Source organism: Lagenorhynchus albirostris, chromosome 7, assembly GCF_949774975.1.
Source record: "Lagenorhynchus albirostris chromosome 7, mLagAlb1.1, whole genome shotgun sequence".
In the NCBI taxonomy this organism is placed as follows: Eukaryota; Metazoa; Chordata; class Mammalia; order Artiodactyla; family Delphinidae; genus Lagenorhynchus; species Lagenorhynchus albirostris.
Genome location: NC_083101.1, coordinates 33,568,723 through 33,596,351, shown reverse-complemented (window position 1 = coordinate 33,596,351; position 27,629 = coordinate 33,568,723). Strand labels below are relative to the sequence as shown.

General features: G+C 48.4%; 1 protein-coding gene across 1 annotated transcript in view; it reads right to left on the bottom strand.

Moving 5' to 3' along the window:
* GABBR2 (gamma-aminobutyric acid type B receptor subunit 2) overlaps positions 1 to 27,629 on the bottom strand; it is a 365,190-nt gene that overhangs the window by 72,652 nt on the left and 264,909 nt on the right. The window contains exons 8-11 of the mRNA XM_060154769.1: positions 26,625 to 26,685; positions 14,006 to 14,086; positions 9,654 to 9,804; positions 6,631 to 6,763 (exon numbers count right to left, since the gene is read on the bottom strand). Of these exons, the coding sequence (XP_060010752.1) occupies positions 6,631 to 6,763; positions 9,654 to 9,804; positions 14,006 to 14,086; positions 26,625 to 26,685 (426 nt within the window). The remainder of the gene's footprint in view (positions 1 to 6,630; positions 6,764 to 9,653; positions 9,805 to 14,005; positions 14,087 to 26,624; positions 26,686 to 27,629) is intronic.

Here is a 27,629-nt window from a genome sequence, read left to right as displayed (position 1 = left end):
GAGTTTCTGGTGCTTCCATTTCCTTATATCATCAGTCTCCAGGAGACAAACTCAAAAATAAGCATGGGCTCTAATCTTGACCTCATACTCTAAGCGTGGTCTGTGGATGCAGCGTCAGGATCACCCTGGAGCTTGTTAGAGCTGCGGCACCTCCGGCCACCCCAGACCTGCTGAGCCGAAATCTGCGTTCACCAAGGTCTCCAGGTGATTCACGTGCCCTTTGAGCAGCACTGTCTGTGTGGGCAGAAGTCAGGGCGGTGGTTACTCTTGGGAGGGGGGTGCAGATAGTACCTGGAAGCGGGTAAGAAGGGCTTCTGGGATGCTGGTAATGGCCTGTTTCTTGATCTGGATTCACAGCTGAATCCAGTTTATGAAAATTCATTGAGCTATACGCTTATGAAATGTGTATGTGTATATGTACTCTAATAAAAGGTAAAAAAAATAAAGGAGTCAGGAATCTCAGCAAGTGGAGGCAGCTGGCAGATAAAGCTGAGCCACGCTCCTCGGTGCTTCCATAGAGCAGCCCTGGGCTGAACTGGCTTCTCCTAGTTCTCACATCAGACTCCAGTGACTGGGGACTCATGTCCAAGAGATCCCACCTGCGTCATTCTTACCTCCCTCGCAGCCTGCCCTGAGGCCCCTTTCAGCACTCAAGGTGGCTGAGGTACAGCAGCTTGGCTTTGACTTAGGCCCTGAGTCTGTCCCCGACCCAGATCTAGCAGAGCAAGGACATGTAAAGCTGAAAGTTGCCATGCACATACCTACGCGCAATCAACAAGCATCAACCCCAGTTTTCCAGCCTCTTCTTCATGCCAAGTTTGCTCTGCTTTATTAGTATCTCTTAGCTGTGTCCAGAGGTGAACACAGTTATTCAGACACAGTCCCATCATTCACTCATTCATTCATTCATTCATAATGATAATGGCTAGCATTTACTGAATCTTGTTATGTGGCAGGCACTAAGTGCTTTACATGCACTATCTCATTTAACCCTCACAATCCTACGAGTATGCCCATTTTACAGAGGAGTAAACTAAAGCTCAGAGATGTTAACTAACTTCAAGTCACACAGCAGGAAGTAGTGTAGCTAAGGATTTGAATGCAAGCATTCTGGCTGAAATTCTCTTATATGCCAGGCACTATGCTATACTTTGGGGATGTATCAAAAATGAATGAATAAATATACTAAAATGACTGAATTATACACCTTAACAGGGTGAATTTTATGATATGTGAATTACAGTAGGTCTCCGTTTCTGTGGGTTCCACATCTACGGATTCAACCAACAGGGAGCAAATTGAAAATATTTTTTTAAAAATTCCAGGGCTGGGCTTCCCTGGTGGCGCAGTGGTTGAGAGTCCGCCTGCCGATGCAGGGGACACGGGTTTGTGCCCCAGTCCGGGAAGATCCCACATGCCGCGGAGCGGCTGGGCCCGTGAGCCATGGCCGCTGAGCCTGCGCTCCGCAATGGGAGAGGCCATAACAGTGAGAGGCCCACGTACCGAAAAAAAAAAAAAAAGAAAAAAAAATTCCAGAAAGTTCCAAAAACCAAAGCTTGAATTTGCCACACCAGCAACTATTTACATAGCATTTACATTGGATTTACATAGCATTTGCATTGTATTAGGTATTATGAGTAATCTAGAGATGATTTAAAGTATATGGGAGGATTGCTTATAACCTATGCAAATATTACATCATTTTATATAAGGGACTTGGACATCCTCGGATTTTGGTATCTGCGGGGTTTCCTGGAACCAATCCCCTGCGGATACCAATTATATTCCAATTTAAAAAAATCTGAACAGACAAAAATTTTGGTTGAGATAAATACTGCCCACATTCCTAAGAATTTAGTTGACCTGTTTTTCCTGGTATAAACCCGCTAACAAAAAATCAAAATATTTCTTAAAAAAATGAATGAAATGTCTCAGACATCTTTGTAGTCCGACAGAGCTAGTTCCATACTTTGGTCCTGCCACCTAGCCATGTATGACAGAGTTTCGGTTTTCTCTCCTGTGAAGCGGGGACAGTGAACCCTGCCTTGTCAGGTGGGGATTTGAAGGAAAGGCTTCACCTGGCTGCTGGCCCAAGGTAAATCACAGCAGAGAATGCTGAATTTTATGAGGGCACAGGCTTGGGGGAGCTCACATGGTACTGCTGACCACCTCCACGCCCAGAAATGCCCTGAATGCCCCTGGAGCTGTTGAGACCTGCACTGGATCAAAGGCCCACCTGGGTCTTCTCATCCTCACTGCAGAGTCCCTTCTTACCCCTCCACGCTCCTGCTGGGGTTTCTGCCTAGGATTCCACAAGGAAGGCGAGCACCTTTTCTCTTCCCCACCCACCTCGCTCCCTCTCTGGGCTGCCAGGGGCTGGGATTCCTGAGCTGCATAAGCAAGTGTGAGGGCCCTCCCATCCCCCTGGCATGGGGGCTCTAGCCCACGCCCAGCACTGTCCTCATAGGCAGCTTCGTGCCCACAGGGGCCATGTTGCTATGGTGATTACACTACCCACTCAGTGTCCAGGGAGACAGCACCGTGTAGCTGCGAGATGTTTGCAAGACTCGCTGGAACTAGGCTGGGAAGATGCCAGAAAGGGTCAGAGGGAGTGGGGGATGGGAACTGAGTGTGACTGCTTCCCTAGCTCTGTGTGTGTGTGTGAGTGTGTGTACACATGCTCACACACGTACCCACCCCGCTGTCCGAGTTATAACGGCCCTTCTGAGCAGAGGCACAGCCCCTAGAGAGGCATAATCCCGTGATCGTCACAGGTTTCTTCCTGAGGTGGTGTTTACTGTTTATCACTGTGTTTAGTTTCTATATTGAAAACTAAAAGGGAAAAAAGTGGCATTCATATGGCAGCAGAACAGACTGAACTGTGCCTTCTCTTGCTCCACATCTGAAGCTGGCTTCGTGATCCACCTTGTCCCTTGTCCTGTGAGATTTCCCACAGAAACAGTGTGGGACGCCAGGAGATTATACCGTGGCAGGGAGAAAGTTGCCCACTCCCCGTTACTTGCCTTACACTCCAGGCGGCTCCTCTGAATTGTCTCATTTAGCCCACACCACAGTCCCGCATAGGGATTTGTTGTGCTCATTTCACAGACGACAAAACTGAGGCCCAGAGAGGCTAAGTCACCTCCACAGTCCGGAGGTAGTATGTGTAGGGGGCGAGAGTCAAGCCCAGGCTGTTGAAGACCTGTGCTCACCGCACTGGGGGCCTCCTAGGCCCAGAAAGTACACAATCCAAGGCGCCAAGTGAAACAAAGGAGCCACAACCCCTCTGGAATAGCAGGTGGACAACCCACATTGCACCCACTGGGGTGCACTTAGGCTCTTAATTTAAGAGCTTTTGGTTCCCCTTCCTGAGCAATCAATATTGGGGATGATTAAATAAGTGACCCCGGTCTTAGCCACGCACACATTTGTGCTGACCCAATTCAATCCACACTAGTTAATCTATGCCTTTTCTCCACAGTCACGAATGTGGGCTTCCCCTTGCAGAGCCTCTGAAACAGCCCCGACTGCAAATAAATGAATCCTCAGGGTGGGGAGAACCAGGCCCTAACATCTTCAGAGCCCTCATGTTCCAGCTAATGCTGATTTGTAAAGCGCTTTATGATTTATTCATACCGCCTTGCCAGGCTTCCCAGGACAGCCTTCCCCTCACGCAAATGAGCACGACTCCCAGAACAGAATGTCAGGCTTCATTAAGAGAAAACACCGGGGTGTGGGGATGCCCTCGTTTGGGCTCCCTAGCCTGCGTCACCCAGTGTCTGTAGGATTCGGGGCAAACTCCAGGAAGCACCTGTGCTCTGACGGCCTTTGGCTCGTGAGCATGGTGAGATGGCAGGAATTCCCTTCTGGGAGGGAGAGACTCTCCAAGGGCTGGGCCTCATGTCTCTGCACCCAAGATGGGACCTCGGGCCAGTGGATGCATTCCCAGGTGGCAGGAGCCGGCGACAAGGAGCTGGGAGGGACCCAGGTGGAGCTCTGCCCCCGTGATTCTCGGCCAGTACATCAAGGAGGGCCCCTCAGCTCTCGGGGAGCCACCAAAGATCAGAGCGCCGTGTGAATGAGAAGCCACCAAACCGGCCCCTGGAACCATTTTCATTATTGCCGTTGTCATGGTCTCCTCAAACTTGGGGAGGGCGTCCCCAGGGACAGAGGGAAGAGGGAAACCCCTCACTTAGCTTCTTCAGGGTGCCTTGGGAGCAGCCCCTCCCTCGGGCCACACTACTGCCCAGGAAAGCTGACCACAGACACACATGGCACCCATGAGCTCACAAGGCCCCACAGGGCACAGAAGTCGTGCTGATGCAGAACTGAAGGGGACCTCAAGCGCTTCACACCGTCTCTAGCGAGCGAGACACAAGCTGCGGTCACCATCCTTGTGCCAGAGGGTCACACTTCTGCGGGCACAAACTGCTAACCCACACCCACAGGGACTTTTGAGCGGCTCAGCTTCTCCGGAAGCTGACTCCGGCACTCTGATGCCAGGCACGTGGGGGACTTGTGACTCGACTTCACCTCCTTAACCCCCAGAAGGGCAGAGTGAAACGGGGCAGAATAAAGAACTCTGAGTAGGAAGCTTGAATCAGGTGAGCTCTGGAGCACGTGGGGCCTAACTGCCCTCCAGGTCCACCCCAGAGAGGAAGGATGCCTGAGCACCCCAGGGACCCCCTGGGGTATTGGGGACTTGACCACGCACTTCTCAAGTGGAACCTTTCAAACAAAGTACGAGTTCTGGGGACATCTCATTTGCTTGACAATTCATGCTGAAGCTGGCTATTAACAAGTCAGTCCGATGTCATCATCTGCAGGAATCAGGGGAGCAACACCATGTGCTCCAGGGACTTCCCTCCAGTCCACAGGCTGTCCCAGAGTCTGGGGATCTGTCAACTACAAATTGGCACTTGCCATCCACCTCTACAAGGATTAAATCACGTGCTGCTGCAGCTGCTGACTTTCAATACCCCCTGAAAGGAGCTCAGGGTGGAGAGCAGGAATGAGGCACTCTGTGCTCTGGGAAAACCTGGCAGAACAGGTCTTCAGATAGTTAGATATTTTTAGGAGCCAATTTTATGATTCCAATTCTTATATCTCCTCATATCTAGAAAAGCACTAAAATCCTTCATGGCGACGTCTGCTCCTCATGACTAGCAGTAACCTCCTGCAAAAAATCTGTGCTTGGTTGCACGTACTCCCCCCTTCACCGAAATCACATATATACTGACCTTCCCCGCTGCCTCTTTGGAGCAGTTTCTCAGAGCTATCTGAGATGCTGTTTCCCGGGCTATAGTCCTCATTTTGTCCCAAATAAAACTTAACTCACGATTCTCACGTTGCACATGTTTTTTAAGTTGACAGACCCGATGCAGTCCTGAAAGTCCAAGGTGTGGGTGGTGACCTGCAGCACATTTAAGGGGTCCTCCACTTGTTTAATCCTCACTGCCAACCTTTACTTTATGATCGTCCAGTAGTGGGCGACACTGAGACTACAGAGCAGCAAATATAATCTAAAAGAGACTGCTTTCCAAAAAAGGGCCTACGTTGCTCTTAACACCTTAATAGAAAACAGCAACAACAAAAGAGTTGCTTTTGGATTAATCTGGTCAACACTGATCCTTTGACCATCCCTTCTAGCTCTGGTCCTCCAGGCGGGGAATTGGATGAATTACTGCATGTCCTACCCAGTTCTGAGAGATCACAGTAAAGTCCAGAAATAAATCCCAACTGGCCATCCTCATCCTAAAAAGTAAGCCAATGATACTTTCAACTGAGTTCTACACAATTGCTAACTGCTAACGTACAAACGCCTTAAAAAGAAAAACAACTAATAACAACAATAACTAGGCAACAACATTTTTAAACATGTTAATTAATTTTCAAAATAACATTGCTAAAATATAGTAAATAAATTACACTGTTTTGGGCTTCCTTAAATATATGCATTCTCAGTGGGGGTGATATAGTTCCCAAGGGGGACAACACTGGTTCTTGAATGTGAAAATTTATTACTCTTTTATATAGAAACTATAGGTATATATACAGTACATAAACAGAAATACAGTATATCTTTGGTATTGAAATTTCAAGAAGGGATAATTAGAAAAAAAAAGCCTAAAAAGGCTCCTTATGGGGGCAATTAGCAAAAAAAAGGGTTGAGAAACACTGCTGTTAAATAGAGAATAAGGAAAGCGATCTTTTCTGTACAACTCAAAGTCATCCATACAAACACCTCTCCTTATATTCTGTGATGGCCGTCAAGGTTGGTGGGCAGACTTGTTCCTTCTTACACAGCCCTGACTCTGACCCCAGGCACAGTGCCTGGGTGGGCATTTTTCTCCCTTGCTTTTCTAGGTTATTCAATCATTCTCAGTGGGCTGTCTTCTAGCAACAGCCTGTTAAATCCAGGCTCTTAATTTTACAGGCAATACTTAAGTCCATTCTGGTCTGAAAGCTATACCACGCTGCCCTGTTGAACTGCTTGAATGGCTGAACAAGTTGTCTGCTGCCTGTTCATGTATTTTCACGCAGTTCTGGGTTTGTATCTGTGTTTTTGGTGATTGTGGTCACCAAGAAAACCTTGTATCACAAACCACTGGAATGTGCAGAATGACTTACGGTGCAAAGGGTTTCGAAGGTCTTTTCAGAGACGAAGGACCCATCCAGGCCAAAGAGAAAGATGGATGCATAGGAAAGCATTCCTCCGAGGATGATAAGGTTGTTCATATACGGACTTGACATCTTTATCAGCCTGACAAAAGAAAGAGATACTATAGTTAGCAGAACTGTTAATTTAGCCACTCCTGCAGCAAATATTTTCTGAATGTGTATCTTGTCACCAAGGCTAGAGAGGGAGAGAAGAATGGAAACCCTGGTTTCCTTCACTGCCCCCTCCCCGAGACTGTGCTGCCTCTGATGGGCTGTTTCCCCCTCACTATAGGACCGCGATGCTATCGATTTCTAGTTGTTGATTTTCCTGTCTTCTCAGTCAAGTTCACCTATCACTTCTCTGGGGACAGCTTGTATTGCCGGCTTCTTCAACCATTAATTTTTAGTTTACACAAAGATGTTAAGTCAACAGTTTTTTTTTGGCTGGGGCTGGGAAGACAGCCAAATCTAGAGAATTCTAATCTATGTTCAGCAACCTTCCACAGTGATGGGCTGTCCTGAGCACAAAGAGGGCCACACGCATGGTACCTCCCGGTACCAGGTGATGGAGATGGACAATGGAGTCCCCACCCCCATCCTCCCCCTGTCTTCACCAGGCTGTGTTAAACCATCAGCCAGCTGGAATTTACTCTCAGATGTGTCTGGCTCCCCCAGCACAATCTGTTCAGAATGTCTTGGGTTTTCATGTGCCCCCATGGTCCAGGTACTCTTTTGCAGATTATAATTATGGTCAGTTGTTCCCTGAGCATTTTCTTTTGCATTCGGCAGTTCTATTAATCCTTTCACATTTAAAAATTCAGTGTCAAAGTAGTAGAGTGATAAAAAGCCAGCTGTAAATTGTGGACCCCTCATGGGCTTTTGAATTGAAAGCCCTGAGTCCAGCAAGCACCCCTGTGACCTCATGAGGTGCACCCTTGGCAAGTCAATTAGCCGACTGAGTTTCCTCACCTATAAAAGCACATATACCACTGCCTAGGACACATGTGAAGCTGAGAGGGGACTGGGTCCCTGAAGGTCCTTTTGTAAACCATGAACCGCTAAGGCCCCTTCATTCTTATTACCATAGGAAGCAAGGAGGGGAGAGGCCAGAACTGAGGCAGGCTTCCTGGATGGGGTAGACCTTAAAGGATGAGTAGCATTAAGGAAGATAGAAGAGAGGGGGATTTGAAACCACAGTGACATTTATTTCCTATCTCTTTGTAGATTTTTTAATCTGAAAAGCCAGTCAAAAAATTCACACAGGGACTTCCCTGGTGGCACAGTGGTTAAGAATCCGCCTGCCAATGCAGGGGACAAGTGTTTGAACCCTGGTCTGGGGCTACCCCATGTGCCTCGGAGCAACTAGGCCTGTGCGCCACAGCTGCTGAGCCTGTGCTCTGAAGCCCGCGAGCCACAACTACTGAGCCTGCGTCTGCAGCTACTGAGGCCCACGTGCTTGGAGCCTGTGCTCCGCAACAAAGGGAGGCCACAGCAGTGAGAAGTCCACGCACCGCAGCAAGGAGCGGCCCCCGCTCACTGCAACTAGAGAAAGCCCGCGCACAGCAACGAAGACCCAACACAGCCAAAAATAAATAAATACATAAATAAATAAATTTATTGGAAAAAAAAATTCACACGGAAGCCAGCCAAGAGGGGGTAGTTAGGAATTAAAGGAGTATAGTCTTAACAACAGGGACAACTTGCTGTTATGACAAAAACTACTGCAGCTTGCAGGAAGGGAATCTAACATTAAGAGCTGATCACATGCCCAGGGCCTTGTGTCGAGTGCTAACATGCATGGTCATCATTTAAGGCTTGTACGGAGTAGATCAGAGTTGCTTCAATTTTTTTTGGAGGCAATATTTGTGTTATCGGTGATAAATAAAACAACAGGTGAATACAACTTTCTGTTTTTCAGCAAACAGGTTTGACCTAAGCAGCTGCTACCAAAAACAAAAAGAAAACAAACCCCAAAACGACAACAAAAGCTCTAGAGCCGCCAAGTTCCTCCTTGGCAAGCAGGGAGAGAAGGAAAACCTCTTCTCTTGGGATCACGCTCGTCCCTGCAGCCCAGGAGGTCGCCCTGTGTGCCTTCTGGGCACGACAGCAGAGCCGCGCCGCCTCTGGGGGGCACCGAGGCTGTTCCCCCCAGCGAAGGCCCACCCTCTGAGCCCTGCTCAGCCACTCCCACAACAAGGCAGGGAGCAGGGGTCAGGGATTTCTACGGAAACCAAAGAAGCTGGCTGTGCTCGGCAAACACCACCGCCCGGGGAGGTGGCCCGTACTACCCATGGCTGGCCAGAATAACTCGGAAAGCGAGTTGGTCTCCTCCGGAGAGGGAAGGGCACGCGTGGGGGAAAAGGGATCAAGGCCAGAAACCCAGGGGATAGGCTCTGCTACACGCAGCAGTGCGGTCTCGGACAGGGCTCTCCAGCCCTCCGACATCGAGCCGGCGCTCTCATGTGCAATTGCGGTCATTATTCGAGGGTCAACCGAGATGATGAAGGAGGCGCTTCCTAGGCTGTGATATGCTGTATGGATGGGAAGTGTCCTTACTGAACTCAGTGATCTCCCTCTGGCAGTGCTTCCTGAAGATGCTGGTGGGTGGGGAAAAGACGTTTGGGGAATTCTGCTTCTATATTTCTCCTCCTGGACCACCACACAGTGCACATGCATGGCCAAAATTCCAAGAAGACCTGTGGACTTGGACCCTTCAATTTTGTTTAAGCCAGACTTCCTGTGCAAGCAGTGCTCCTGCGTGTGTGTGTGTGTGTGTGTGTGTGTGTGTGTGTGCGCGCGCGCGCACGCTCGTGCACACACACACTCACATGAAACATCTAATGACATCCCAGTAACTAAGCGGCACACTTTGGAAAACTGCCCTAGTAACTTCTGTGCCCCTGGAGAACGTGTTATGTGATGCTACTACACTTTGTCTGTGAGGCTTGTCTACCCAGAAAGCACTATCCAAGAGGAGGGCATGAGTGACTTACTTCTGATTCCGATTCTTGATGTTGAAGAAGAGAAAAGCGCTGGCCATGATCATTCCCAGGATGGTAAGGGCGGAGAGGATGCTGTAGAGAGGTAGGGAGATCTTACGAAGCTGTTCCAGGACGATGGTCTTGTCTTTTGGTGGTTCGGATCCTAGAAGATCAAGGAAAAGGCATCAGCTGAGTTCAGCGCACAGTCAGTCCCCGAGAACATCCTTGCCTGGATGCCCTTGACACCCACCACCTGTGCACAAACTGTGCAGGACACGTCACTGGGTGAGCGGGCTCCAGCGGTTGGCCAGTAGGGAGCCTAAGCCAGGACTTATTTCTTTCTCTAAACAGAATCAATAAGGGATTTGTGATGCATTTAATCGCCATTAGAAGACTAGAATTTGGTCTAATTACCATGTTGAAAACCCATCGCCATTTATTCCCCAAAGGTACCAGTGGCTTAGAAGGCGCAGGGCTGGGTGCTGTGAGTAGGTACCATTGGTTGTCTTTGGGGTGAGGAACTTGGCTTGGGCTCTCAAGGACTCTGCGCTAACACATGATAATGGCCACCCCTCAACAGGGTGGAAACCTTGCCTGTCAATTCCGTGGAGACGTATATGTGCTCTGGCTGCGGATTTTCTGCCTCAAGGTCATTATGCTATAAAAGCTCTTTCTGGTTTTCCATTTTCATAAGACTTACTGTGGGAGGCAGAAGCTACTGGCATGCCTTCCCCTCCCTGCTGTGCCAGGACTGGACAGAAACTGTGGGATTCCATCCTGCTGTGTGACTGTAGAGATGTCTCTGCTCATTCTTCAAGGGCACCTGGGGGAGACCTGAGGGGCTCAGAGCAAACTCATCTTTATGGATGGTGGCAAAATTGTCCTGATTTACCAGGTACAGGCTGGTTTGGGAGGAAAGATGCAGGGACACCCTTTTCCTCACCTGCCCACCTCTTGTTTCTTGCAGATCCCTTTTTTCTCAGCTGCTATTTCAGGTCAGGTTTCTGCTGTGGAACTGTGACACTTTGAAGCTTTTCCCTCCAGTGTGGAATCGGTCAGATGTTCAAGAGTGGCCAAACCTGGGAGACCCACCAGGGGTCACAATGACCCCACCACAGCTGTGCCACGGGTGCCAACCCAGGTTATGCCTCCATTCCCAGGAGACAGGCAGAGGATGGGCAGATGTGGTGGCAGGGATTGAGAACTCCCCTGCACATCTGTTTAAAAAACTCTGCTAGCAAGTTCAAATGTGTTTGGAAACAATCAGTGGATAAAAAGAGTCTGAATCATCTAAGCAGTAGAGGGAACTGTCAGGTTCAAAAACAGCTAGAAACCTGCTGGCTTGGTTAATGGAAAGCATTAAGCACTTACATGCAAAGTAACACTATAAGAGTGGCCTCAAGGGCCGCAAGTCAGGGCAAAAGCAGACTCAAGGTGATACAGGTAACACCATCTCTTGCTTCCAGAAATAAAAGCTCAACACCTGGACATTTTTCCTCCCACTCCCTGTCCTCCTCCCCCCTCCCCCCACATAGCCTGGGCTGCATTAGGCACCTTCTGGATCCCCAACACAAGAGCTGTGAGTGCCCATGAGTTCTTGGTGGAAATAAGCTCCTCTTTGGGCACTAAGCAAGGGGGCTAGATTTGGATCAAAGGTTATGTGACTACTATAACCACTAGTTTGTGTAGAAACAACTTCAGAAAATCAGCATCTCTTTTTCCACCTTGTCTTCCCCCAAAATGGCACCTTCTCACCGTGCATCTTAGCTAAGTCATTATGGAAGCCAAATGGTAACAGCTCATCAGAAGTGTTAGTAACAGCAGCAGTCCTGTTTCTTGCTCCCCACCCAATCCATTCATTCATTCTTCATCCATTCATCACCATCCTTCCTTCATTCATCCTCATTAACGATGGGCATCATCATTGATAATCACCTTCCAACTGTCAGGCCTGGTGTGGGGCACCAGTGATTCAAAGATAAGCAAGACACAGTTCCTGCCCTCAGGGAACTTACACACTAGCCATGTTTGTTTCTTTTTTTTAAAAAAAAAGGCAGTAGCAAGCACATTTATTGAATGCTTACCATGAGCTGAGCACTTTAATAGAGATTTTCTCACTTGATCTAAGAGTCTCATGGGTAGAGAAGATTACTCCCATTTTACAGGGTGAGGGAACTTGTTTTTAGGTGTTAAGTGGCTTTTATAGCTAGTAAGTAGCAAAGCTGGACAGATTTGAACCCAGATCTGCCTAGCCCTGAAGCCTGTGCCTTAATCACTATGCAAAGTGCCTCTAGCGATGGGGTCCAGGTGGTGTGCAAACATCAGGCCCAGGGAGGCCTGAGCAGAAAACAGGCGGCTGAGTGCAGTTCCGCCAGATGGGGTCAGGAAAGGCTACAGAATGGAGATGATGTGGGAGCTGAGTCTTGACAGAAAGATAAGTAGTTGGCTGTTTACTAGGAAGACATGGAAGAAAGGGCATTCTGGGCGGATGGCCCAGCACAGGCGAAGGCATGGTGAAGTCTCGGCACATTTGCAGAAATGTCAGCCGTTTGGCTGGGGAGACCTGAAAGAGCAGGCAGAGAAGTGGGGCGGGGTCCCCTCCTGGAGGTCTTAGAACCACCCCAGGGAGAGGCCCCTCGCCATGAGCAATGGGGACTGTGTGGGCCTCTTCAGTGTGACATGACAACTGAGGGCAGAATGGACTTGAGGGGGTTAGACTGGTGATGGGTGGGTAAAACCCATGGGGGGCTGGTGCAGGGGTCTGGGTGAGAGTTGAACCCAGGCAGGGTGTGGACAGGAGAGCAGGGCTCTGCCCAGGTGTCCTGGCTCGGCTCTGGGTTCAGAGACTGGTTATCCACCCTCCGGGCGGTGCAGGGAAGCTCTGAGAAGCAGGAGGCAAGCCTGGAACAGCTGCTGCCTCAGTGTTATCCTGGCCTCGTGCTTCCTAACTATAACTAGCTATTTTCCTGGCTGGTTTTTTTTTTTATTTATGTTTTTCCTCTCAGTTCTGTTTTGTGTCTCTTATTTATTTTGTTTGAATTTTTCTTTCAATTTGTAAACCCAGAATTCTTATTCAGCAAACCCAGATCTCCTGCGTCCAGGAGCAAATAGCCCTATCTTGGGGATCAGACTCCCATGGTTAGAATTGGCTTTGCCTCTCACAGGCTGTGTGAATTTGGAGTTTTCTGATCCCTTTTCTCATCTGTACAACAGGGATGACAGGACTTATCCACCCACTTTCAGAATTTTTCTGTGGCTCCATGAGGTAATAAATGACTACGGTCTTGGTGACAGCTCCCTCAGGTGGGACTGTGAAGACCACACCTCCTCTTTGAGGCCATCTGGAGCTTTCTGGAATCCCACAGATCCAAAATCTAACCAAATGGTTCATGGGAGAGCCTTCTTTGGTGGCCTTGGATTTAAGAAGGAGCTCCAGGTGCAGAAAGCCAGCTGTCTGTTCTTTGCATTCCCAGTGGAATCAAAGCAGCAGCATCTGGATGCTATGGGCATGGCAGCTTCCTCCACAGCCACCCCGTGATGAGGCTGTCCATCTATCCATCCATCCATCCACCCACCCACCCACCCATCCACACATGCACCCATCCATCCACCCAGTTCCTCACTGACTCATATGCTCACCCTTTCATTCACTTATTCACCCACCCACTCATTCATTTACTTGATCAATCATGTATTATTTTTTCATCACATATCACTGAGCCCCCAACATGTGCCAGACCCTGGCTGGTGCCAGGAATTTAAACTCAAATAGGATCCAGTCAGGGAGCTCACGGTCCAATAACCTACTAATTTCAATGCAAAGTGACAGAGGCCGTAAGAAAAGCAGAGACAAAAGACTGTGGAAGCAAAGAGAAGAGAGCCGTTAACTCAGTTGGGGGGCATCAGGGAAGGCTGAACAGAGCAGGTATCATTTGATCTGGGTCTCGATGTTGAGGAGAAGTTCTCCAGCAGAAGAGAGGGAATGGTTTTCCAGGAAGAGCAGCAAGTGGAGAGGCCTTATTACCAGCCCATTCATGTCTTTTCTGAGGAGGTGACACAGCAAAATTTAGTTGGGCCACACATAAAAAGAATTACTTCTGGCCATTCAACAGTTTAAACACAGATGCTTTGGTGAGAGCCAGCACTCCATGCAAATTCCAGTGCCCCATCCCAGGGGCTGGAACCCAGCTCCCATGTGGTGATGGTATCCTGTCCTCAGTGAGCGAGTGCATGGATTGAGAGGAGAGGATGTTCCTTCTTCCCCACAGAGCCAAGGACTCTGAGCTCATCCACAACCCTCAACAATATGCAGGCCTGGGAGCACCTGAGCAGGCCCCCTCCTCTGAGAAGCCCACTTGCCTTACCTTGGAACTTAATGGTGTCGTTGATGATCTCCAGTGTGTCAGCCACAGCATTGTATTCTCCCACCTTCACCTCCCTGCTGTCTGCGGGGAGCAAGAGACAGTGTTAGGTTAGATCCAAGTCCTGTGTTTGTCTGGGTGCTCCTGTCCCAGCTCTTGCTCCCCCACAGGCTCTGGCTATATTCTTGCAAGCTTTCCCTTTCCCCAGTGTCTTTTCCAGGTAGAATCACAAAACCTTCACCTTTATCTGGGCTGGAACAAATACCCTCTCACGTCGTCTCATCAACTGGTCACCTATCCTTTGCTGTACATGTATAGATGGGGAGCCTACTCCCCCCCATAACTGGACTCTCTGCCTGTTACGAAGTCTTTCCAGGGTCATTAGCTGAATGGTCTCTCTGTAACTTTCCTCTGCCATCTGGCTCTGCCCTCTAGGAGTGCATGGACCACTCTGCTCCCCCTGCCCCAGGAGAGCCCTAGAGCCTTAAAGACAAAAACACATCATCCCTCTGGCAGTAAGCCTCCCACCTTACTGAACATCATTTCTATTTCCCACCCCATCCAGGCCCTGGGGGTGGGCAGAGCAAAGACGCTACAAGAGACTGGGAAAGATGGGCCAGGACGCCAGGACAGAGTGGGCATCCTGGAAGCCAAGGAAAGGGACAATTTCACAAGGGAGCTGGCCAGCAATGCCACATGCCACCAAGACAGGGACAAGAAGCCCTTTGAACAGAGGATCCATTCAAGGCTTGTGAGGGAATACTGATGACAGATGAAGCTGAATCAGGGAAAGGTGGGGTTAGAGGCAAAGAGCCAAAGGCAAGGAGTAGAGAGTGGGGCTCCCAGGGTAGCGCAGTCTTGGACAAGGTGGCGAGTGGGCAGGGAGGGGCCAAGGGGATTCACCTTTAGATGTCTTTTCTTGTTTAGTTCTCACAGTTGTGTGCAGTTAAGTGGTTTCAGTCCCACTTTACAGATGAGGAAACCAAGGCTCAGGCAGGTTGTGGCTTTGCCCAAAGCCCCACTGATACTAAGAGCAGAGTCCAGGTTCAAACCCAGGACTGTTCCCACAGCCATGCTCTTCCCTGACATGCGGCTGCCTTAATGGGATCCCTGAGAGGTGACAGTTCTGGGCTGAGTTCCACAGGCCACCTGTGCCTCCTGAGTGTAATAACTACAGAGAGGAGTGCCCACCTGCCCACCGGCGGGGCAGGCAGGTACCCAGAGCTGCAGACCCTGGTTCTCAAAATGCCCAGGGGTTATAAAGCGACACAGCAGCAGGAATTCCAAGCACGTGGCCAGAGGAGCTGCCTGCTGGGCCTCCGGCTCTAAGTGAATGTCTCTGCAGAGATGCAGGTGTGCTGCTGGTTCCTTATAAGGATTCAGGAAACGGAACAGGGAATCCTATAGGCCACCCTTCTGCCTGCGTTCCTTTAACTGTGGGGTGGAAAACAGGGCTGTAAAAGTCACTTCCTTCTCCCTGCAAAGGTCTCCCTGCCATTTGGGAGGCCTCATGCTGTGTAGGCGGCTGTCACTTGCAGGGGTCACCCAGCTCCTAAATGTCACATCAGCAGACTCTGCTGGGAGCTCCAGCATCCCTGCTCTGGCCTTTCGAAGTCTCAGCCGTAATCAGCTCCTACTGCTCAGCGGAGGAGGCCCTGATTTATTTATTTGGTGTGGGGAGGCAGCACATGAAATATGCAGGCTGCCTGGAATAAATCATCAGGAGCCAGGCGGTGGTGCGGCTGGCAACTCACCACGCCCCCAGCCGCGCAGCCTGACCCTCTGACTCATACACCTGCTGCACCATCCATCCCATGGTACCGCTTCCTGCAATGACCATAACTGCCGTAATCTCTCCCCGGGGGCAGTGCCTGGAGGCTGGGTGGGGTGGGGGACTTCACACATTCCTGCATTCAGGGTTCCATAGCAAACCTTGAATCAGGCATAATTCACCCCAGTTTACAGGTGAGGGAGGAGCTTCACATCAGCTAAGTGAACGCTCAGAGCCAAGTGCTGGGCAGCGACCAAGCAGGTGCCTGAACTTGACTCCCCTAGTTCTAAATTCAGAGCATTTTCCCCACCCATACTGAGCAGGGCTGCTGGTCATTCAGCCCATACTTACTGAGAGCCTACTGCATGCCAGGCCCAGGTATTTCATAATAAAGAATCCCTCAAAAGCAGCAGCGTAGGTGGAGGAAGCTTAGCTTACGTCCTCATCCTTGACCAAGCTGACCTTGGACATCTGGGTGATGAAGGATGTTTATACTAAATCCTTTAGTTTAATCACTTCATTCATTCATTCAATAAACACTGGGTGCCTGTTATGTTCTAGGCTCTGTGCTGAAGGCTGGAGTTACAAAGATTAAAAAATAATTCATAACCTCTGACCTTGTAGTTTAGTGACTGCAGCATCACCCAGCCCTACCGGGTGGGTAAAATTATTCCCATATGCCAGTAATATTTCCCTTCTAGCCTGTGACCTGTGAGTGGATGGCTGTAACGGTAAAATTTCAACTTTCAGAGTGCCTATGAGGACTAAAGAGGAGACTATAGGCAGTTTCTGGCTTGGGGCCTCACAGGAAGTGTTCAATAAATTGTAGTTATTTGAGTCACGACAAAAGTAACTGTGAGCTATTTGTGAGGTCCCCAAACACTCCCTGTGTTTTCTTACTACCACTGTTCCCCACAATGGTCCCTCTGCTTGGAAGGTAGCTTTCCCCTTCCTCTACCAAACCAACATGTCCAAACCCTATCCACCTCTTCCAGGAAGGCGTCCCTGAGTACTGTTCCTCCCCAGTTGCTGTGGGCTCAAGGCATGGGTGATATGTGAGAAGCTGTGTTGCAGCCATGCCCTAGGTGTGCCCAAGGCTTATGATTCCTGCCAGCTGGTCAGTTCCTGAGTGGAACCTGAAGTCTTGTTTCTGAGGTCCCAGGCAGCATAGGGTCGCATCCCCTGCACTTTGCCCAGGGCCCCTCCTGGCTCTGCAGGGGAAGGATGGTGTCCCCTGTGTTCTTTCTTTCACCCACGGCCCAGCCAGGTGGTGACCATGATAGGGGGGCACTTCCAACTTTTAACTCTTGGGTTCCTTGGTAACTCTGTTGTGCAAAGAACATCGACCACTTATTTGGATACAGACGTGAAGACTGCGGAACGGGATTTGCGGACAGACTAGAAAGAGGATTCATGGGGGCAACAGAGAACAGAGCAGAGGGAGAGGGGCTGTGGCGTTGAGTTTGTCACTGGCCACCCTCCCTGCCCTGCTAGCCCTGCTGTAGGTTGCCACTGACTTATCGTGTGACCCTGGACAGATGATTCCCTTCCTCTGGACCTCAGTTTCTCCATCTACAAAGTGCACCACAGGGGAAGTTCAAATAGTTCTCAGTCCTGGCCAGGCACTAGAGTCACCTAGGGAATTTCTAGAAAATTCAGATGCCTGGGTCCCAACATGGATCCATTATATTAAAACCTCTGGGGGGTTGAGGAGTGAACCCTGGGTGGCCATATTTTTAAAAGTTCCCTAAGTTGACTAACACATAACTAGAGTTGAAAACCACTGTATTAGACGAAGGACCCTGCAACGCGGACACTTTCTGTTCTCAGAGGCTCAAAATACTATAAAACAAAGAGCCCCTTTTCCTGCAGAATAATACTGGTTCCTTGCTGTGGTGCAAAAAAAAGGATTCTCTTAAAAAAGTGCATTCTTTCTTTTTCTTTATTTCCAACTTTGGATTTGGATGATACATAAAGAAAATAAGTCCTATTGGTGAAAATTAGGCTGCCAAAAAAGTCCAGTCTGAAAATACTCCCTGGCTGTGGGCCTGAGAGCATCCTTGAGACGGGGCTGGGGAACTGCTTCAATCACAGAGCGGTCCTGCCTCCCTCCCGTATCACAACCCCTGGGTGGGAGAGCTGGGTGTAGGGTCGCCAACCTCCTGCTGCAGCTGGTCCCCACACCCTGCTTCCTGAGCTCTACTCCCCTCAGCCCCAAATGCTCATTCTTCCTCAACTGACTCTAGGTCTGCATTGAGGGAAGTATGCGTGTCTTTTACAGTTTAATTGTTGCTGCAAACATAAAGAAATGTAAAACTCTGAGGTGTAAAACAAAAGACAACCTTGGCTCAATGAGCATCAAAGATTCTATAAAATTACTCCATTCTAGGACTCCCTAACAAAATCCCAGACTCAGGGAAAGGAAAGAGCTCTGGCTGGAGGACAGGGCCCCTGGAATGGGTCTTGGTTTTGCCATCTCCTCAATAAGGAGCCCCAGAGATGTGCCATCCTCTGCCTGGGTCTTGATAAAACAAGTGGGCCAGACGGGGAAATCTCTGTGCCCTCCAGCTCTCGTTCCACGATTCTGCAACTGCTTTGAAGGGTCTTCCTCACTCCAAGCGAAAGTCTGCTCTCCGAGACTTGTCCTCACAGTCCTAGCTCTGCCTGGGGGCCACACATCACAGCAACTCCTGATCCTGGCCGTGCTTCAGAGGTGGCAATACTGTGATTTTGATTTCGGGCCTTGATTCTGCTTTTCTCCAGGCTGGCCAGCCATTCCCCAGGAAGTGATTTTTCACTCCCCTCATCCACCCTGCCCCTGTGGACAGGCCCTAGATGGTCACTCTCCTCCCACTGGGTGGAAACAGGTCTGAGCAGCACCTCTCAGCATCACCAAGCAGAGAGCGACTGTGCTCCCTTGGCCTGGATTCTCCCTCACACTCGTCTCTATCCACAAACAGTACGCCACTGTCGCATTTTCAGTAAGTTAACTTCACTGACCTTTGTTTTGAGATTTTTAACAGACTAGGTGGACACTGGCCAAATGCCCCAGGAGTATAATAATCCTGCCAAGGGCGGATCTGTCCAGTGACTTATAGGCAAACTGGCTCAGGGCAAAAGCTGAATACCCAAGGGGACACAGAACACATACAGATACAACAGGCTATTTGCACCTAGAACACCTTTTCTCTCTTCCTCTTGGGTAACTCTCATTGGCTATTTAGAATTCATCTTGGATGCCACCTCTCCCAGGTAGCCTTCCTAGAATCTGCCAGGTGGAGCCGAGCACCTCTCCTCTGAATGACGTTTCACACTCTGTTGGGGTCCTGTGTCTGCTCCCCACTGAACCAGGGGGCTCCCTGAGGGGAGGGGCTGTGTCTTACCCATCTCAGTACCCCCTGTGCCCAGCTAGGACCTGGCGGCCAGGTGCCAGGAAATGACCGTTGTGAAACTTCAAAAGCCCAAACCATAGGATCAAAAAAAGAAAGAAAGAAAAAATAGCACATCAAAATTAAGAACTTCCGTTCACCAGGGACTTTAAGTTTAGAGACAAGTAACCGAATGGGAGAAGATGTTTGCAAAGCCTAAAGCCAAAAAGGGACTGAAACCTAGATTACGTAAGGAACTCTTACAAATCACCAAGAAAAAGACAATACACTCAAAATAAAAGTGGTCAAAGGATCAGAACTGACAATTAACAAATGGCGGACAAGCACAGGAAGAAATGTCCAAACTCATCAGTAACCAGAGAAATGACATTCAAAACCACAGTATAATATTAATTTATATCTTTAGATTGGCAAAAAATGAGAGAGCTGGCAAACACCAACTGTGGGTGAGAGGTAGGGACACAGGACTCCTCATGCTGGTGGGAGTGGAGATGGGTACGGCCATTCCCAAGAGCGATCTGGCAAATTGTAGGCATGTTGGGTGTTGACACACCTTCCGACCCAACAATTCAGCTCATGGGGATTTGTCCTAAAGAAATACCCAGCTGGGTTCATAAGGGGACATGTACAAGGACACTTATTATGTTTGGAGACAGGGAGTTGAAGGTGACCTGAGTGGCTGTCACTGGGAGAATGGAGGTGTACATCCCCTGGAATGAGCAGTGAGAGCCACAGCCTAGATGCAGACACAGCAACATGGAGGTATCTTAAAAACAAAGTGCTGGCGTGCAGGAGCCAGGAAATGACCGTTGCGAAACTTCAAAAGCCCAAACTTTTGCTTGGAAAAAAAAGCAGAAAAAGTATGTAATCCAGTTATGTCGATGCAAATTCAAAATATGCACACAAAACAGCAATACACATTTTGCAAGGACACATACAAACACAATATCTGCATTAAACACTTAGAATGTTTGCCTTTCTTGGGGAGAGGCAGGAGTGGCATATGAGAATATGAGGGAAATAAAGGTACAAACAAACAAGAGGGGCTTCCACGGACCAGGGATAACAACGTTCCATGAAATGAGGAGTGTGAAGTGTGTCCTGAGGAAGTAAGATAGCACTTTGCTCAAGAAACTCTGGAGGGGGTAAATCTGGTATCATTGTGAAGAGTGCCCAGGAGAGGAGCAGGAAGCCAACAGCTGTCACAGCTCTTCTCTGTGCTAGTCACTGAGCCAGGCTCATTCATAGCCTCAGGTCACTGGAGTCTCACCATCACTCTCAAGCAAAGTAAACAATCACCTTTTATTTCACCATTTTATTTATTTTATTTTTAATTTTTTGGCCACACTGCGCGGCATGTGGGATCTTAGTACCCCGACCAGGGATCGAACCCGCGTCCCCTGCATTGGAAGTGCAGAGTCTTAACCACTGGACCGCCAGGGAAGTCCCATTTCACTATTTTAAAATAAGTGCTGAGGGACTTCCCTGGCGGTCCAGTGGTTAGGACTCCGCACTTCCAATGCAGGGGGTAGGAGTTCCATCCCTGGTTGGGGAACTAAGATCCCACATGCTGCGTGGCACGGCCAAAATAAATAAAAAAATAAGCTAATGTAAAGTGTCTTTAAACTTACTTTCAAAAAAATAAAAATAAAATTAAGAAGTGCTGAAATGATGTCTCAGAGAGATTAAGCCACAGTGCCTGGCTAGCAATGATTAGGCATGGCTGCTTTGAAGCTCACATACTTTCCACATGAGAGGAGGTGAGTTCCCCATCACTGGAGGCATTCAAGTAGAGGCAATGCTGTAAAGGAAAGTCAGGGTTGCCTTCAACATGGAGAATCTATGGCTCAATGAAAGACAAGGTCTGCTAAATAATTCTGTCTTCCAAGCCACCTTCCTTGAGCTCCCTGAAAGGTAAGCCCTGGATCATGGGGGCTGGGAGGTATCAAGGCCAGGGTCAGACTTCCAGCCTGAAAGAGCCCATATTCACGTGTGCCCTTCCATTCCTGCTGACCCACAACACTTCTGGTGTAACTTGCAGTTTAGTGGACTATGTCTCCACTCTTAACATCAAGTCGAGGGGCAGTCCAAAAAACTGGCCTTTCCAGACCCATGGCTTAGTGAAGAGAGCTATAATATATGCCTTAACAGAAGGAAAAGGATATTAAAAATCAGCCTTAAGAGTCTCAAACTAGAGTCAAACTAGCTCCAAAAATTTTCTAGTAGGTTCTGGGAAATTATCTTCCTGCTTTTATGGGCACTGGCACTTGGCCAGAGAGATTATGAAGCCCCTACAGGGAGTGGCGGGGGCAGAGGCTTATTCAACTTGGCTTCCCCAGAGGACTTGGTAAGGCGCCTGGCAGATGCTCAGGAAATGCGCACTGCATAGAACCGTATCTGTTACCCCGAAGACCAAACGGTAATTAATGTGTGCAAATGGGGAGGACAAACCTACACTTCACTAGGTACCTTCTGAATGACAATTACGTTGTTAGGGCGGTGGAAGACCCCATCCCTTCAAATCAGGTGGCGAAGTATAAAATTCCAAAGTCTGAGTCCTTTATGCTGCACAGAAGCAGTCCAAATTCAAGCAGATTATCATTCACCGCGATTCTTACAAACAGGCCTAATGAAGGCAGCGACGGTGAGTTAGAGCGGCAGATGCTGAGATTTCACCAAGAACAGCATAAACAAGGCTCTAATCATGGCTTCACTCAACTTCCTTTCCTGCTGCAAATTCTGAGCCATGTTTAGACTTCGTTAGTAACATGGATTCTTTTTTCTCTCAAGGGGAAAAAAAAAAGCCAATTCCCTAGTATTCATCCTCATCTACACGTGGTTTGATGCAAGTCAGTGATGGCATGGGGGAGGGGTGCTGAACTTGGAGTTGAAAGGGGGTTAGGTCCACTGCACCCAAGGTGTGTGTCCGAGGGGATGCTAATACCTACCTTACCTACTGCCACGGGTGGGTCCCTCAGAATGGTGCCTGAGCCAAGAGTAAGAATGCATGTAATTTATTTGGGAGGTGATCCTCGAACACATTGATAGGGGTGTGGGGAGGTGAGACAGAGAAGGCAAGGGAGCCAGGGCAAGGTGCATTAATGAGCAGGTTTCTGAGAGGCCAAGGGAGGCTCAATCTCATGGGGACCTCTGGAGACAGAGCGGAACATACCTTGGAGTTCTTGGGAGCTTCCACCCAAGTGGGAAGGACGCTGGGGGATTTATCCTCCACTTCTCATCCATCCCTGGCTCAGGGCTGCCCTGGAAGCATTAAGTCCCTGAATATCTGTCCTGTTCCTCGCACAGGGGGAGAGGTGTAGGTGCTCTTAATAAGATGCTTGTTTGGAACCATGGATGCTCAGGGACTACAGGTGGGACGCTGATGGCATCTGCCACACCTACCCCCTAGGACTGGGGGCTCCGGGAAGCCTTGAAAACAGAGTAGATGGAGGGAAGCTGGGAGTGAGGAAGGTCATGTTTAGGGCTCTGAAACTCTCTCTGGATACAAAATGCCTCAGCCTCACGAGGGACCATGGGGCTAGCCCTGACACATTATTTTAGAGTAGTTCTGTCTATCCAGCATTCCTAAGTTTGCAAAAAAGGTCATTTCTCCAGCCTGGAACAACAATGGCCACCATTGTGAAGTAGCTTCAGTTCACATTTCTGTTGTCAAGACTAACTGCTGTTTGTCAGACATTCTGCCTTGACTCAAGCCACTGGAAACCAGGAGTAAATGAGCATGCTCTCAAATTTCCACAAGCCGGATCACTCACCAATTCAGTAAACATTTACCAAGAGCCAGCCAGGAACCAGGTAGCATGCTAGTAATGAGACTAGCTTCCTAGCACCCAGTGTTTATAGAGCAAAATGTCATTTGGCCCAGCCCCAGGGGACAGGCAGGGTTGGCATTAGTGTCATCCCATTTTCCAGAGGAGGAAATTGAGGCTTAGGGAGATAAAGTGACTTGCCCAGGGTCACACTGCTGGTAAACTTCAGAGCAAGGGCTTGAATACAGGTCTTTTGCCTCCAAATTAATTTAATAAACTTGTACCAGGGGTCTACTGAGTGCCAGGCTCTTGTGATACCAATCCTACAACTCTGGAATCAAAAAGTAGAACAAGGGGCTTCCCTGGTGGCACAGTGGTTAGGAATTCGCCTGCCAATGCAGGGGACACGGGTTTGAGCCCTGGTCCAGGAAGATTCCACATGCTGCGGAGCAACTAAACGCGCGCGCCGCAACTACTGAGCCTGCGCTCTAGAGCCTGTGAGCCACGACTACTGAGCCCGCATGTCTAGAGCCTGTGCTCCGCAGCAAGAGAAGCCACAACAATGAGAAGCCCACGCACTGCAACGAAGAGTAGCCCCCGCTCGCCGCAACTAGAGAAAGCCCGTGCACAGCAATGAAGACCCAAAGCAGCCAAAATAATAAAAAAGTAGAACAGGACCATGGATTCCTGGCTCCCCTTTTAGTCTTCTCCAAACAGCCTCCCATTTCCAACTAATTTGTGTTTTAGTTTTACAAAGAAGGTAACAGAGCCTCCTACAAAATGCTTCCTCTACTATAGATAAAAGGGTTTAGAAGGCACCAGGACCTTTACAAACAAGAAGCCAAGAAAGCATCTTTCGTGGTCTCCAGAGGGATGGTGGGATGGGCCAACTTCCAAGATGCTGCCAGCGAGCGCTGAGACAGCCTGGGTGTAAGTCCAGGAGAGACCCTGCAAAGGGAGCCCCACTGCTGGGGCTGGCTGTTTGTGAGTCAGCTCTGCTCTTCCACCGTCCCCTCTTAGAAGAGGGCAGAGGGTGAGGGGGAGAGAGAGGGCTTGAAGGGCACAGCAGAAAATAGCATGGTGACCCCATTTAGAAGCCTTTTTCGAAGTCAATGGCATGAGGCAATTTAGGCTCTAGTAACCCCAAGGTGGGGGGCAGGCCCATCCTCTGGGCAAATTCCGGGAAGGTCCCAGGAGACAGAAGACCAGCCTCTCTTGGAGGTGAACCATGAGCCCAGAGAAGGAAAGGAATGAAACTGCTGTCCCACAGCAAGTCCCTTTCCGTGTCTGAGCCTCAGTTTCCCCTCTGAAATAAGATGACAACCAGGAGCCCTTCCAGCCTGGACAGCCACTCAATAAAGCAATGCCCCTCCATCTTGGCAGCAAGGTACCTCTGAGACCCTCTAAATTTGGAATACTAACTGTTGTGCTGATAAGAATATGCCCTCAGCACAGCATCCCTCTGCCAACAGGATCAATGTCTGTTTTAAAAACATGTGAACAGGAGTATCTGCAAGGCCCGGCTCTGACAGTCAATAAACGCTGGACACAGAAGTGGCAAAGGGAGGACACTCAGGCGCAGGTGTACATGTGAACACGCAAAGGCTGGCACTTGGGGAAAGTCGAGGTCTAGTAACTTCTCTGCTTCCAGCCAGCTGGGTGTCCCTGGGAGGAACACCTCCCTTCCCTGGGCCTCAGTTTCTCCACTTATACCATGAAGCAGCGGGATGAGATCATCTCTAAGGCCCTGCCCCATGTGACACCCTACATGTCATTAAGTGTTGGGAGCAGCTATAAGAGTAGGAAGACAAAAAGGCACCCGGGGCTTTCAACACACCAAGAAAATGTGGATTTGCCCCAGAAAAGTATCATAATTTTTGACTAAATGCTAATCATAATTGCTACTACTTGCTGAGCAAGAAATATATGCACGTTTCTCTGTGCTATCTCATCTAGTTCTTCCCACATCCCGAGAAGGTAGGTAGGATCATATTCCTATTTTACAGATGAGGACATTGAGGCTCAGAGAGGTGAGTCACTTGCCTAATGTTCTACAGTGACTTGAGCTCAGGTGGTTCAAACCCACCTCTGAACTACTGTTTGCTACACTGCTTTCCTTATAAATGCCTAAAACCAGTCACTGGAGTTGGTGTCTAATCCTAACATTCAGAAAAAAAAAAAAAAAGCAATAAAATTGGCACGCATTTGTAGCTGTGATTGGCCAATCAATAATTTACAAAATATTCTCCCAGAATGATATAATTTGAGAACTGGAAATGTGACAAGAGAATTTAGCTGCAATCACTCAAAAAAAAGTATCTTTGCCAAGATGCTTACTTTGTTCAGCCAATGAAGAAGTAAGCTTTAAAAATGGGAAAATAATTATGTTTGCCTAAAATTACATCTTTTGTGCACACCAGAGAGCTGACATGCATTTCAATTACCTGCCACAGGAAGACAAATGGGTAAATCTACAAGACTGCATCATGGAGCCATAGTACCGGAGAACACCTCTCCTGACTGATCTGCATCTGGTTGGGATTGTCTGAATGAACCCGAATAACTCGATTTCATTTCTTGCCTTCCCCTGGATGACTCTGGGATCTGCTCAAAGTGAGTGGACACAGAAGGCTCTGCTTTTGTTTCTGGATTTTCTAGAAACATCCAGATACTGAAAAACACTGTATTAATAAAAGGTCCGTCTCATGGTTCTGGCTAACAACCCTGCCAATGACCATACCGGGCCGAACCGAAGTTCCTCCAGGCAGAACACCCAGCCCTGCCCCTCTCAGACGCCCTGTGGGCTATGACAAGCCACTGTCCCTCTCTGGGCCTCCGTTTCCTCCTCATCACATGAGGAATGTGGTCTGAATGGTTGCTGAGGTCCCTTCCAAATCTGACAGAAGAAAGTCTGACAAATGATCTGGTTTCTTAAAAAACCAAATGGTCTGTAAATAGTGTGTGTGGGACAATTATGAATTAAAAGGGACTAAAGAGACACTTCAACCAGATGCAATGAGTGGACCTTGTGTGGGCTCCCCAACAAACCAACTATAGAGTCATTTTCAAGATAATTAGATGATCAACATAGACTCAGAATAAAGCATATTAAAACTTCTTAAATGTTTAAGGTGCAATAACAGTGTTGTCGTTATGTTTTAAAAAAGTCCTTATCTAGTAGAAATGCATACTGCGGTATTTATAGATTGAAATGAGATAATGTCTGGGAGCTGCTTTAAAACATTACAGCAAAAAAAGGGGGTAGGGGATGGAGTGAGTCAAGATAAAGCAAGATTGGCAAAATGGTGAAAACAGCTGAAGCCGGGTAATGGGTACATGGGGTTCATTATGCAATTCTCTCGACTTTAGAGTCTATTTGAAAATTTCTATAATCAAAAACTAAAACAATGCAAGATTCCTCAGAATACTGGCATTGACTTAACTGCCACGCCCCATATTTTCAATAAGCCTGAGTCATGTGGAAAGACTGAACAGGCCTGAGAAATAATGCAGTTGAGAAAAAATATTCTAAATAAGTTGAAGCTAATGTTTTCATAGAGAAGTGTTTTCTATTGACTCTTTCTCTTATCTGGAACATCGTACTTTCATTTCTTTTGATGTATTTTATTGCATAAACAGAACATCCTTGAATACAGAATTCATCAATTAGAAAGAATAAGCATCAAAAAGCCTACCTTGAAATTGAGTAAATTTAATGGTCCCCATTCTCTCCCCGTTCCGGAACACAACTTGACCCTAAATAGAAAACAAAACAAAGAAGAACAAAGAAGAAATGCCATATTAGCCCAAACACTACTGATCTCAACTGAAATTCATTAATTGTATAATGTGATTATTATTATTGGAGAAAGAATAGACTCCCGCCAGACCACGGATGCAAAATTAAACTGTTTTTAAACTGGTTGTGACTTTATCTGGATAATTTGAGGAGCATAAAATCAATAATGGAACCAACACGTGTAAATTAAAGCCCAGATATGCATCATCATTATCATCATGACTATTTATTAAACACCCATGTGCCCTGTGTTATCCCAGGACAAGGTCTTCCAGGGTGTTGGAGAGATGGAGGAAGAGACAAAGAAGCCCTTGGAGACTGGCCCTGCCTCTGCTCCCGTGCCCCACCCATAAAAATGTGGGGCTTTGCCCAAGTTGTTTGGTTGCAGGACCAGAAGGGGGCTAGAGGTCCGTTAGTATTCCTTATTAAGGACAGAGAATGTTTTTGTAAGTTCTTCCTGAGGGGTGACGTCAGTCCCAAATATAACTGGGCTATGGGGCAGCACAAAATTAAGCTTCTTGAGCCAGTGAGACCTGACTAGTGTCACAGGCAGCTAAGCACCCCTCATTAGGGACCCCGGGGGCTAAAGGCAGCATCATCTGCTGCATCTGCCTTGCTGGCTGATACCCAGCTTCCATATGCTGGGCTAAATAAACCAGGAACATAAAGAGGGGATGTGGTCTCTCCTTGCCTATTTACGGTCCACCTAAAATTCTGCAACCATGTAAGGAAATTGACGCAGGTTATATAAATGAATCTTTATGACAAGGTTGAGCGGAAAGGAGGATGATCCTGATTTTACAGATGAAGAAACTGAGATTGAGGGAGGTTACGCCAAGGTCATTGTAAGTGAGGCTGCTGGATTCAAATCCGAGTTTGATTTTAATGCCCATGGAATTTC